Source organism: Heterodontus francisci, chromosome 1 (assembly GCF_036365525.1).
Source record: "Heterodontus francisci isolate sHetFra1 chromosome 1, sHetFra1.hap1, whole genome shotgun sequence".
Taxonomy (NCBI): Eukaryota; Metazoa; Chordata; class Chondrichthyes; order Heterodontiformes; family Heterodontidae; genus Heterodontus; species Heterodontus francisci.
The window spans coordinates 256,362,936-256,377,025 of NC_090371.1; the positions used below are offsets into that span (position 1 = coordinate 256,362,936).

General features: G+C 41.1%; 1 protein-coding gene across 2 annotated transcripts in view; it reads left to right on the forward strand.

Annotated features, from left to right (window-relative positions):
* The window catches only part of tbc1d9 (TBC1 domain family, member 9 (with GRAM domain)), a 150,655-nt gene that overhangs the window by 68,006 nt on the left and 68,559 nt on the right, over window positions 1-14,090 (forward strand). For both annotated transcript variants that reach the window (XM_068043405.1, XM_068043409.1), the window contains exons 8-10: window positions 2,796-2,972; window positions 3,915-4,065; window positions 5,646-5,860. In XM_068043405.1, the coding sequence (XP_067899506.1) occupies window positions 2,796-2,972; window positions 3,915-4,065; window positions 5,646-5,860 (543 nt within the window). The remainder of the gene's footprint in view (window positions 1-2,795; window positions 2,973-3,914; window positions 4,066-5,645; window positions 5,861-14,090) is intronic.

Genomic DNA, 14,090 nt, shown 5'->3' on the forward strand with positions numbered 1-14,090 from the left:
AGATAGAATATTTGAAACTTTTAAATCAAGGATATTTTGAATTAATACTGACTGAACAATTCAGAAATTCAAAACTTTTTCTGAGTTTAAAACTAATTTATTTCTTTGACTAAAAGTATGGTGGTCTTTATATTATTTCAATAGTTTTCAAAAGCTTGATAGATTATATTGAATAGTACTATATCTATATCAACCATGGAATGAAATGCTTTAAAATGTTTGAAGAAACATTAAAAAATAGCCACAATACCAAGCTATAACTATTTACTGGTCCCTTCTACAGGAAAATCAATCTAAAATAGTCACATATTGTACAATCTGAAGCTATCAGTGGAGATGTTATAGATTTATTTTATAAAACTTCAAGAACATATTGCACAACCAAGTTCCATAAATCAAAATTACTTCGTACTTCAGCTTGTTCAATTGTGGAATTTTAGAAAATACTGCAAGTTATACTAGTCTAAAGTATGAAAAAGAAATAAGGTAGTCAAGAAGGCATACGGCATGCTTGCCTTCATCGGTCGGGGCATAGAGTATAAAAATTGGCAAGTCATGCTGCAGCTGTACAGAACCTTAGTTAGGCCACACTTAGAATATTGCGTGCAATTCTGGTCGCCACACTACCAGAAGGACGTGGAGGCTTTGGAGAGGGTACAGAGGAGGTTTACCAGGATGTTGCCTGGTCTGGAGGGCATTAGCTATGAGGAGAGGTTGGAAAAACTCGGATTGTTTTCACTGGAACGACGGAGGTGGAGGGGCAACATGATAGAGGTTTACAAAGTTATGAGTGGCATGGACAGAGTGGATAGTCGGAAGCTTTTTCCCAGGGTGGAAGAGTCAGTTACTAGGGGACATAGATTTAAGGTGCGAGGGGCAAAGTTTAGAGGGGATGTGCGAGGCAAGTTTTTTACACAGAGGGTGGTGAGTGCCTGGAACTTGCTGCCAGGGGAGGTGGTGGAAGCAGATACGATAGCGACGTTTAAGAGACATCTTGACAAATATATGAATAGGAAGGGAATAGAGGGATATGGGCCCCGGAAGTGCAGAAAGTGTTAGTTTAGGCAGGCATCAAGATCGGCGCAGGCTTGGAGGGCCGAATGGCCTGTTCCTGTGCTGTACTGTTCTTTGTTCTTTGAAACTGGTAAATTCATTTTTTCATACTCTTAACTAGTTGATGTATATATTTTTTGTTTACAAACAAGTTCTGGTTTCCATAATTAATCAGAAACGTAGTGGCTGGTTGATGCAGCGAGCTAGCATAGTCTGCTTTCTATAATAAAAGCAAAATACTGCAGATACTGGAAATCTGAAATAAAAACAAAGTGCTAGAAATACTGAGCAGGTCTGGCAGCATCTGTGGAGAGAGAAACAGAGTTAATGTTTCAGGTCTGTGACCTTTCATCAGAACTGCTTTCTAATCTGATTTCTGTGTTGTTGAGTCCAGTTCAAGATGAGATAAAAGGCTCTCCGCTCACCTCACTTTGACTAAATGCTCTAAATGAAATGAGTCTCGTCATTTTCAGTCAAATTCTAGGTAGCTATAAGTCCACAATTGTGAAATAGATTGGAATTCTCTTTCCAGGAGATCATGATCTGGATTTTGCGGTTGGTGACAAAAACCAATGCTGATAGCTGGACGCAGAGTTTTTTTGAGGGTTTTTGAGTAAAAACTTCCTGTCATTGAATATCTCATCCAGTGTGGTGGCCTTTATCGGGGATCTGTAGTGTCTGTGAGCAGGATAAGAAACGCCAATGCCAGTCAACCAATCAGATTAAAGATCCTCACAGAGACATGCAGAGTTTAAACCAGGATTATAATTTGGATATAAAAAATGCCCAGAAAGCAAAATAAAGATTGGGAAAGAAAAATGGGGTTGAGAAAGAAATAAGAGACAGACAGGAAAAAATAAAAATATAAATTTAATTTTGATAACCCTGCAACGTTAACTACAATTTGAAAAAAATGTAACTCCACACATGTAAAATTAACTTTTCAGAGCCAGAGAGGTAGTTTGACAGTAATTTTGACTAATCACATTGTTAAAAATTCACTTACACTAGAATGCACCAGAGATGACATGCCGTCATGTGAATTTCATTGCTCAGTCTCTCAGCAAAGTACTGTTATAATGCAGCTTGTGGAGGAGCATGATAACTCTGACCGCAACCTCCAGATTTCTGTGTTTAACTGTGTGTACTCCGGAAGTTGCGTTCAATTTACTGCATGATAATGGTGAGTGCCGTTAGCCTCATCATTATTCCTGTGCAAAATACAGGCTTCTGGGTACTTTTGGGTACAAGAAAAGGAAAAATTCATAATGGATGCTGCTCCATTGAGTCTGACCTTAGGCTCTGTTATTGGACAAAGTAAAGGGAGCACTCCATAGTTTATCTGAATATTTTTAATTACAGGCAAACCACATGCTGCGGCTTTCTGCCAATGCCTTTTGCAATACTATGAATAATACAGTAGTTACATCTGTAATTTAGACCTATTGGATAAATATAATTGAGCAATAAAATTATTTGTTAGATCATGATAATTGAGGTTCATCTTTTACTTAAGCATAGAAGAAAGCTAAGAGAAAAGTTCCTCTATAAACATCTCCAAACTTTGACAACAGTCTTCCAAGGAGCTCTTTGTTGCAGTGAAAGTTTGGAACACTCAAGTTCACTGTTTCTTCAAAAAAGTTGTTTTAACATTTATTATTATTGGATGTGTTCATTGATAGCATCAAAAGGTTATGAATGTCATGATCCACCATTAGAATGCCAACTATTTACCTTTTCAGGTATTTTCGAGACAAAGCAGTATCATTTCAGGTAGCCCACCGAGAAGTCTCAGTTCCACCTCCGACACAGAGGGAGAGCGCCAGTTCAATCTAAATGGAAATAGTGTTCCAATAGCCACGCAAACACTCATGACAATGTATCGTCGCCGATCACCTGAAGAATTCAATCCCAAAGTGGTACATGTTGCTTATTGATGTGTTCATGTAACTACCTGTCCTTTATAAACATGAATAGTTGCATTTCTGCTGTTTTCATATTAAGTTGATGCATACTTTGGAAGTGTAAGTGTTAAATTCAGTGAATTTCTTTTTGTTTCACATGATCTGGTCTGATCCACAATAATGAGTGACGTAATAGAGAATTGTACACATGTAGTTATGTACAAGCTTAAAAACTTGGTTGACAAACATATATTCATAACTTTAGAGAGAGAGAAAGACTTTTTCCCCTCTTTTTATTTTGGACACATCTACACAATTCCCAATTAAGAAAAAATAAGTGTCTGTCAGTGCAAGGAGTAGACAAACAAAATTTCCTTTTTTAATCCCAAAAAACCCTTCTCACCAACACTCCCCCACCCAATCCATCTGTGAGAGACATGCCTCAGCCCCATTCTGTCTCTCCACCATGACCGCACATCTAGCTCATGTGAGTTGTGCAGTCTTGCATCCAACCACTTCTACCAACAGCCTTTTGGAATGCCATTGAGTTGCAACACTACACTGGAAAACGATATTGCCTTCTACAAAATTGAAATTCAAATTTGGAAATATGACTCATCACTAATGTTATTTTGGCCAGTGAAACGTGTGCTTGGTTATTCACGGCAAGACACCTTTAAAGAAAAACACTGGGGGAATGATATGACTGAAAAATTTGGTTAAGAAATTTTAAAGGTGGCTCAGTTGTGCAGTTAATTTTATGTAAAACTTTACTGCCATAAGTATTACTTTCCATTTTTAAAAAATACAGCCAAGATAACTGTTAGCTGTGGCTTTTTGATATTGATGTAATTCATAATTAAAAATTCAAACTTGCAAGTTCGTGTGGCATATGTTCAATCATAGTACCCAGAATTTGGTATGTTAATGATTTATTATATTGTATTTGACGATTAGGCAAAGGAACTAATGAAGGAACAGTCTTGGCAAATCCACTTTGCTGAATATGGCCGTGGAGTGTGCATGTATCGCACAGAGACGACCCAGGAGCTTGTACTAAAAGGCATTCCTGAAAGCATGAGGGGGGAGCTTTGGCTATTGTTCTCAGGTATGCAAAGGCAGAAGATTACTAAGAGCACTAAACTTGCAGTGTTTTTTTGAAAATACATTAATCTTCACTTGGCAAAAGAGATCTTCATTAAACAGAAAAGCACAGTATTGTTCCTAATTTAGAGTTTATTTTATTGTAGTCTTTTTATATTTTTATTCCAACAATTAATTTTAGATGTACTCATAATTATGTAATACAATATATATATGTTTCCATGAGCATTTCATAGGTTACATAGGCATGACAAAATTCAAAATAACAGTGGACATTTAGCATTTAATTTATTTTACTGTTGAAATCTGAATAGAAAGTCCATGTAATAATTTTAAAATAAGTAAAACTTATGTTTAAAATGATGTGGCTGACTATAAAATACGAGTTTGATCCAGTGGCCTGAATTCAGGTCATATTGTAGCCTGACATATTTCAAACCTGGTTAACCCCAGTGGATGAGATGCTATACAAAACTAATTATCATAGCACAGACACCACCACCTTGGCCATCATGGTGGAATTGATTATTATGTAGGATTTGCCTTTATTTCACCTAAGTAGTCAGGAGATGGTTGTTAAGCTATGGACCAATAACAAAATTCAGTTTAAGTTGACTATATTTAAAAGAGGAAATAATGAACAGCATTTGTGCATTATATCCCAAACTGGAAACATGCAGGCCGGAATTTATGGTGGATGGACGGGAGCCGGACTGAAAGTAGGTGGTGAACCCGTTTCTGCCTAGCCTGGGGATCTGTCCTGTATTTTACTGATCCCCGGGCTTTAATTGTCCTGAGGCGGGACTTCCACCCACTTGAGGGAGGAGGTCCCTCCTCAGTGAGCTGCAAGCCAATCAGCGGGCCGGCAGCTCTTAATCCCAGCCGCGCCATCGGGAGCGGTGGCCACTGTTGGGACTGCAGCTCAGCCGACTCCGTGGATTGAGGAGGGGAAGGTAAGTAGGGGCATGCCTCACCAGGGGGATCAGTCCTTCCCTGGTGAGGCTGGAGTGGTCTTTTGGGGGGAGGGGGGTGTCTTGGGTCCCGGGGGTGGGTTGGGAGGCGAGAGTGGCCCTCAATCGGACACCCTGTGCCTGACTGGCATGTTTCCTCCCTCCCCCCCACCCCTCCCACCGGGGTGCAGAACGGCCGGCAGCTATCACTGGGCGGCCTTTCATGTCCCCAGCACACCGGCTCGCCTGGGTAGAATACCCGTGGAGGCTGGCAAGGGCTCTTAAGTGGCCACTTAAGGGCCTTGATTGGCCTCAGGCGGGCAGGCCGCCTGGCTGCCGTAAACTTGTCCGGAGGCGGAATTGGGGCAGGTATGCCTCCCGGAGCCTGCCGCTCAATTTTACGCCGCTCCCATGCCTCCATCCGACCCATTGGGGCGGTGTAAAATTTCCGGCTGCAGAGTCTTGAGTTTTCTTGTCTTTCCATTCTCACCCCTCCTCCACCATTCTTACCCTTCTTAATGGCCTGTTTAAGAGGAATATATTGAAGCCTACCATTGAGCCTGGCATAATCCTGCAATTAAAATATAGAATGTTGCTCATTTGGTGTAATTTAAAATCTGTCTTTTGCCTTCAGGTGCCATTAACGAGATGGCCACTCATCCCGGATATTACTCTGATTTGGTGGAGAAATCCATTGGAAAGTATAACCTAGCCACAGAAGAAATAGAACGGGATTTACATCGCTCACTTCCTGAGCATCCAGCATTTCAGAATGAGATGGGAATTGGTGCTCTGCGAAGAGTACTCACTGCCTATGCTTTCCGAAATCCTAACATAGGATATTGCCAGGTAAATAGTATTGTAGTGCAATGGTGATGTACTTGGACTTGTAAAACTATTCACAACTTCAGTGATGGTATTTAGTTCACTCAGAATCCTGGTGCTTACATATTTTGTTTTGTGATGAGCTTATAGAAAATCTAACTTGTTGGATGAATTGGAAGAAAATAAGCATTCTCTGTGATTCAGTGAGCAAATGCATCATTTGGCATATTATCAAAGGCGTAAGGTCCTAGATTTGACACCCACCGGTAAATTTTCCAATTTGTGCTTCCAGAGCAAACCTTGCCCACTGGGAGAAAGTAACAGGAAGTTGCATGTGGTGCTGATGAGAAGCAGTGCTACTGAAAACTCATGAGCTATGAACCTGTGAACTTCTAATATTCAATCCCAGCAGGCAAATCATCAAGTCAGGTGCACACAGTCAAAAATCTTATCCTCTAATCTGAAGTGAATTTGATGATTTTAGCTGAAGTGCTGCTGAAAGTACTATGATTGGTGTCATTGGGGATGATTTCCAGTTGTGTGGATATTAACGCAGCTTAAAGGAATTTTTAGTACTGAAACGTGCAGTTGCCACCTAGGCCAAATGCTAAATAAGTAGCATCTCTATTCAACTAACAGATTAATTATTGGAGGCAGATGGGGGGGCTAATCAGATACATTTCCTTAGTGAAGTGCTGTGTGTGCTTGTGCATGCTAATGACATTAATGGGTTGGATTTTAAGAGCTCGCTGCTGATTTCTCCACCCCGCCCCCCCCCCCCCCCAACCAACCGCCAAATCATGCGGAGGGGGTGGGTTGTCCGTCTCCGGCAATGGCGCCAGCAGCCTGTGCGCTGGCGGCATTTTTAAAGGGCAACCAATCCTGCCAGTCAATTAGAAGTTTTAAAGCAGTATCACCCCTTCACCCCGGCCAAACTGTACAAAGTTTAAAGCATTTATTAAAGCCCATCCCTCTCCTGCACTGAATTTTAACTCCTTTCCCACCCCTTGGCCACCTGTCAAGTCAGCTTTCCCCAGGCTGGGAATTGAAGGTGCAGGAGTGCTGGCCACCACGCCGCAGATCGTGGCAGGCCGGAAGATTTCAGGTAAGTTTATTTAAAATTATTCATGTTATTCATTTAAATATTGAAATGCTGTTCCCATCACCCAGCAGCGGTGGGGGCCGCCACGGAGTCTAGTCACTGCTGGGAGTTTTGCTCCAGGCCCTCCCGGCGTTTGCCTCTGTAGCAGGCTGCTGCCGGACCCATATTCTAACCCCCCCCAACCCCCGGGCACTGAGCCCAACGTCGTGGGTTTGGTAAAAATCCAGCCCAATGTGTATTGCTGGAAGTACAGACAGTAAAGGTGCAAAATCAAATTGGAAAGGAAACCGATATAGATGCTTTACTAGTTTGGAATTCACTATTTTAATCAAATGTTCATAAAATTTTAAGATCTGTTCTCCTGGACTAAATCCAACCATTTCAAAGGGTTAAAATATGATACTCAGTTTGTATTACCTTCAGTATAGAAGACAGAGGGGTGATCTAATTGAGGTGTTTTAGATGAATAAAGGATTTGGTAGGGTAAATAGAGAGAACCTATTTCCTCCTGGTGGGGAAGTCCAGAACTAAAGAGCATACCTTAAAATTAGAGCGAGGCTGTTCAGGGATGATGGCAGGAAGTACTTCTTCAGAGAAAGGGTAGTGGAAATCTGGAACTCTCTCCTCTGAAAAGCTGTTGAAGTTGGATCAGTTAAAAATGTCAAAACTGAGATTAGTAGATTTTTGTAACGCAACGGTGTTAAAAGATCTCAAACCAAGGCTATAGATAGAGCTAATATACAGATTAGCCATGATCGAACTTGAAGAACAGGCTCAAGGGGCTAAATGGCCGACCCCTGCTCCTATGTTTATACTGTGCTTTGGAATGTCATCTTGGAATGCATATGTTCAAATTTTCATCATGTTGGATTGATCTTCCAGCATTCTCTACCTTTTGATAGTGAGGAGAAATTTAGGGTTTTATCTATTGTTACTCATTTCCCTTAATGGATAGAGTCCATGATTGTTCCGATTCTAAATACCCATTTGAAGGAATGGGCTAAATGTGACATTAATTTTTAATATGATTTCTTACCAAATTTGATATTTTGAAGTCTGCTTCATAATCTACAATTGTTTATGTCTTAAAATTCAATTCCACTGGTTTTAGTTTGTGTGGGTAAGATTGCAGAACAGAGGGATTTGAATTGTGTATAAATATTAATCTACAAATTAGTGAGCTGGAGATACAGATTGCTATCAAGGCATGGTATAATATAATAACAGGTGTTTCTTGGGCTCGGGCAGAACTGGGAGCTGAACATTCCTAGTTACAAAAAATAGTTTAAGACAATGGGGAGGAGAGTTAGTAATGTGGAAGTGGGAGGGGGGCGGATCCAGTTGTTATGCATCGTACATGTGAGTACCAATGCGACAGGACTAGGAAAGTGGTTCTGCATAGGGACTTTCAGCAGCTAGGGTCTAAATTAAAAAGCAGAACCTCCAAAGGTAATAATCTCTGGGTTATTACTTGAGCCACGAGCAAATTGGAGTATGGCAAATCAGATTAGAGAGTTAAATGCTTGGCTCAAATTTTGGTGTGGGAGAAATATGTTTCCATTCATGAGGCACTGGCACCAGTACTGGGGAAAGTGGGAGCTCTCCCGTTGGGACAGTCTTCACCTGAACCATGCTGGGACCAGTGTTCTGCGAGTCGTATAACTAGGGCGATAGAGAGGGCTTTACACTATAAATAGTGGGGCAAGGGATCAAGTGAGGAAAGATGTCATAATTTAAAGAGAGAAGAATGTAGCAATAAGGGAACTGATAATCTGAATGTGGCAGGAAGGGACAGAATGTGCAAAGAGTGTACTAGCAGATGAGGCTAGAGGTTGTGAACTAACGGGGGGGGTGGGGGGGTTGGTGGTGGTGGGGAGCAGAAGGGTTCAGGTGAAGGGAGATTTAGAAATGCAAAGAGAAAGGTCGAGGCATCAGAACAGTATAGCGGTGTGGGTGAAGACGAGCATAATGGGATAGGAAGGGACAGAGTTTAACAAAAATTGCATATCAGTAAATAAGATCATTGCAAGGAATAGAAGTTTTTAAAAAAAATGAAATTAAAGATTCTTTATTTGAATGCGTGAAGCAGCTGCAATAAGATAGATGAACTAGTGGTACAAATAGAGGTAAATGATTTAGATCTCACCGCCATCACAGAGACATGGTTACATGGTGATCAAGGTTAGGAAATAAATATTCCAGGGTATGCAATATTTCAGAAAGACAGAATGGCAAAGGAGGAGGGGTGGCCCTGATAGTAAAGGATGACATAAACACATTAGTGGGAAAGGATCTGGCTTCAGAAGATCGTGAAGTAGAATCAGTGTGGGTGGAAATTAGAAATGTCAGAAATCAGAAAACACCGGTGGGAATAGTTTAAAGACCCCCTAACAGTAGTTATACCATTGGACAGAGAATTAAACAAGGAATTATTGGAGCTTGTAACAAAAGCCATGTAATAATTGTGGGGGACTTTAATCTTCTTATAAACTGGGACAATGAAATTGGCAAGAGTGGTCTAGAAGGTGAGTATGTAGAATGTTTTCTTGGAGTAATACGTTGTGGAACCGACTAGGGATAAAGCTATCTTAGATGTAGTATTTTGTAATGAAGCAGGTTTAATTAGTACTGTCATAGCAAAAGATTCACTGGGCAACGGTGATCATAATACCATTGAATTCCGTTAAGTTTGAAACTGACATACTCCAATCACAAACAAGGATCTTAAACTTAAAGTCAATTACATAGGTATGAGGGGAGAACTGGCAAGGTAAATTGGATAAATAGACTAAAAGGTAAGGCGGTAAATGAACAGTGGGAAACGTTTTTTTAAAAAAAAACATTCGAAATGTTCAACAAAAATATATTACATTGAAAAACAAAAACTCAACAAGAAAGACCCATTGGTGACTCACTCAGGAAGTTAAGGATTAGATTGATTTAGATTAAAAGAAGAGGCTTACAATGCTGCAAAAAAAAAGAGTAGCAAATCTGAGGATTAGGAGTGTTTTACAAACAGCAAATGACCACCAAAAAGTTGATGATAAAAGGAAAGAATAGAATGAGAGTAAACTAGCTAGTAATATGAAAATACGAACATATGAATTAGGAGCAGGAGTAGACCACTCGGCCCCTCGAGCCTGCTCCGCCATTCAATAAGATCATGGCTGATCTGATTGTAACTTCGACTCCACATTCCCACCTACTCCAATAACCTTTCACTCCTTGCTTATCCAGAATATATCTATCTCTGCCATAAAAATACTTAAAGACTCTGCTTTCGCTGCCTTTTGAGGAAGAGAGTTCCAAAGACTCACGACCCTCAGAAAAAATCTCTCCTCATCTCTGTCTTAAACAGGTGACCCCTTATTTTTAAATAGTGACCCCTAGTTCTAGATTCTCCCATAAGGGGAGACATTCTTCCCACATCCACCCTGTCAAGACCCCTCAGGATCTTTTATATGTTTCAATCAAGTCGCCTCTGACTTTTCTAAACCCCAGCGGATCCAAGCCTAGCCTGTCCAACCTTTCCTCATAAGACAACCCTGCCCATTCCAGGTATTAGTCTAGTAAACCTTCTCTGAGCTGCCTCCAATGCATTTACATCCTTCCTTAAATAAAGAGACCAATACTCCAGATGTACTCCAGTCTAACCAATACGCTGTATAACTAAAGCATGACCTCCCTACTTTTGTATTCAATTCCCGTCGCAATAGACTATAACATTCTATTAGCTTTCCTAATTACTTGCTGAACCTGTATACAATTCATGCACTAGGGCACCCAGATCCCTCTGCATCTCAGAGCTCTGCAATCTGTCACCATTTAGATAGTATGCTTTTTTTATGCTTTCTGCCAAACGGACAGTTTCACATTTTCCCACATTATAGTCCATTTGCCAGATCTTTGCCCACTTACTTAACCTATCTATTTCCCTTTTGAGCCTCCTTGAGTCCTCTTCACAACTTCCTATCTATCTCTGTGTCATCAGCAAATTTAGCAACCATACCTTCGGTCCCGTCATCCAAGTCATTTATATCAATTGTAAAAAGTTGAGGCCCCAGCACTGATTCCTGTGGCACACCACTCGCTTCATCTTGCCAACCCAAAAATGACCCATTTATGCCTACTCTATTTTCTGTTAGCTAGCCAATCTTCTGTCCATGCCAATATGTCACCCCCTACACCATGAACTTTTAAAACAAATTGTAAGAGCTTTTCTAGGTATATAAAAAGGAAGAGAGTAGCTAAAGTAAACGTTGATCCCTTAGAAGCAGAGACAGGAGAAATTATCATGGGGAATGAGGAAATGGCAGAGGCATTAAACAAATATTTTCTGTCTATCTTCACAGTAGATGATACTAGTTTCATACCAGAAATAGACAGTAACCTAGGGGCTAAAAAGAGTGAGGAAATTAATAACAGAGAAAAAGTATTAGAGAAACTTAAAGGGCTAAAATCTGACAAATTTCCGGGACCTGATGGCCTGCACCCTAGGTTTCTATAAGAGATAGCTGCAGAGATAGTGGATGCGCTAGCTATGATTTTCCAAAATTCCTTCGATTTGGGAATGGTCCCATCAGATTGGAAGTTGGAAAATGTTACATTGCTTTTCATGAAAGGAGGGAGAGAGTAACATCAGTCGTTGGGAAAATGCTGGAATCTGTTATTAAAGATGTCTTAACAATACACTTAGAAAAGCACAGTATGATTAGAACAAGTCAACGTAGTTTTACTGAAGGAAAATCCTGTTTGACAAATTTATTAGCGTTTTTTGATGATGTAATTCGTAGGGTAGATAAAGGGGAACCAGTAGATGTTGTATACCTGGATTTCCAAAAGGCATTCGATAAGTTGCCACACAAAAGGTTAATGAGCAAGATAAGGGCTCATTGATATAAAAACAAAATACTGCGGATGCTGTAAGGGCTCATGGAGTTGGGGGTAATATATTAGCACAGATAGAGGATTCATTAACGGACAGGAAGCAAAGAGTGTGCATAAATGGGGCATTTTCAAGTTGGCAGGCGGTGCATAGTGGAGTGCCGCAAGGATCAGTGCTGGGACGTCAGCTATTTACATTCTATGTTAATGTCTTCGATGAAGAGACAGAGAGTAATGTATCTAAGTTTGCTGATGAAATGAAGGTAAGTGGAAAGGTAAGCTGTGGGAAGGACACAGAGGCTGCAAAGACAGGTTGTGAGTGGGCAACAAGATGGCAGATGGAGTAGAATGTAGGGAAGTGTGAAGTTATTGACTTTGGTCGTAAGAATAGAAAAGTGGAATTTTTCTAAAAGGTATGAAACTTGTAAGTGTTGATGTTCAAAGAGACTTGGGTGTGCTTGTACAGGAATGCAGAAAGTTAGCATGCGGGTACAGCAAGCAATTAGGAAGGCAAATGGCATGTTGCCCTTTATTGCAAGGGGATTGGAGTACAGGAATAAAGAAATCTTGCTACAGTTGTACAGGGTTTTGTTGAGACCACATCTGGAGTAATGTGTACAGTTTTGATCTCCACATTTAAGAAAGGATATTCATGCATTGGAGGCAGTACAGCAAAGGTTCATTAGTTGGTCCTTGGGATGAGGGGGTTGTCCTATGAGAGGCTGAGTAAATTGGGCCTATACTCTCTGGAGTTTAGAAGAATGAGAAACGATCTCATTGAAACATACAAAATTCTGAGAGATGGTTTCCGCTGGTCGGGGAATCTAAAACACGGGGGCGCAGTCTCAGTATCAGCGGCCAAACATATAGGACTGAGATGAGGAGAAATTACTTCACTTGGGGGTTATGGATCTTTGGAATTCTCTACCTCCAGAGGGTTGTGGATGCTCCATCATTTAAGGCTGGGATAGACAGATTTTGGTGTCGGAATTGAGGGATCAGCCATGATCGTATTGAATGCTGGAGTAGGCTCGATGGGCCATATGGTCTACTCCTGCTCCTATTTCTTGTGTTCTTATGTTCTTGTGAAAGTTCCATTACAGCACTAGAATATAGAAATGATGTAGGACATGGCGAAAATGCTGAATCTATTATGTTAGAGACATGGAATAGGAAGGGAACTGATGCATTTTTGTGACTGTATTATAGACCCCCAAATAGTTGAAAGGAGTTAGAAGGTAAGATTTATAGAGAAATTGAAGGAAAATGCATGAACAGGGCTATAATAACAGATGACCTTTAGTCAAACGAAGAAAGAGACAATGCAGGATTTTTAAAAAATTTATTCATGGGATGTGGATGTCACTGGCATGGCCAGCATATATTGGCCATCCCTAATTGTCCTTGGGAAGGTGGTGGTGAGCCACCACCTTCAACCACTGCAGTCCGTGTGGTGAAGGAAGGTACTCCCATAGTGATGTCGGTCGGCATCCCAGAATTTTGACCCAGCAATAATGAATGAATGATATATTTCCAAGCCAGGATAGTGTGAGACTTGGAGGTGATGGTGCTCCCATGCTTTGGCTGCCCTTGTCCGTCTAGGTGGTAGAACTCGCAGGTTTGGGAAGTGCTGTAGAAGGAACCCTGGTGAGTTGCTACAGTGTAGCCATTGACCTCCAGTGATGAAGGTGGTGGATAAGTTGTCAATCAGGCGGGCTGCTTTGATCTGGATAGTATTGAGCTGCTTGAGCGTTGGAGCTGCACTCATCCAAGCAAGTGGGTGGTATTCCATCACACAGTGACTTGTGCCTTGTAGATGGTGGAAAGGCTTTGGGCAGTTAGGAAGCGAGTTACTCACTGCAGAATACCCAACCTCTGACCTGCTCTTGTAGCTACATTATTTATGTGGCTAGTCTAGTTAAGTTTCTGGTCAATGGTGAGTTCCCAGGATGTTGGTGCTGGGGGTTTTGACGACGTTAGTGCCATTGAATGTCATGGAAAGGTGTTTAGGCTTTCTTGTTGGCAGTGGTCATTGCCTGGCACTTGTGTGGGGCAAATGTTACTTACCACCCAAACCTGAATATTGTCCAGGTGTTGCTGCATGCACTGCTTCATTACTTGAGGAGTCGCGAATGCAATCAACCACTGTGCAATCATCGGCAAGCATCCCCTTATGATGGGGGAAAGGTCATTGAAACAGCTGAAGATGGTTGGGTCTAGGACACTATCCTGAGGAACTTCTGCACTGATGTCCTGGGGCTTTGATAA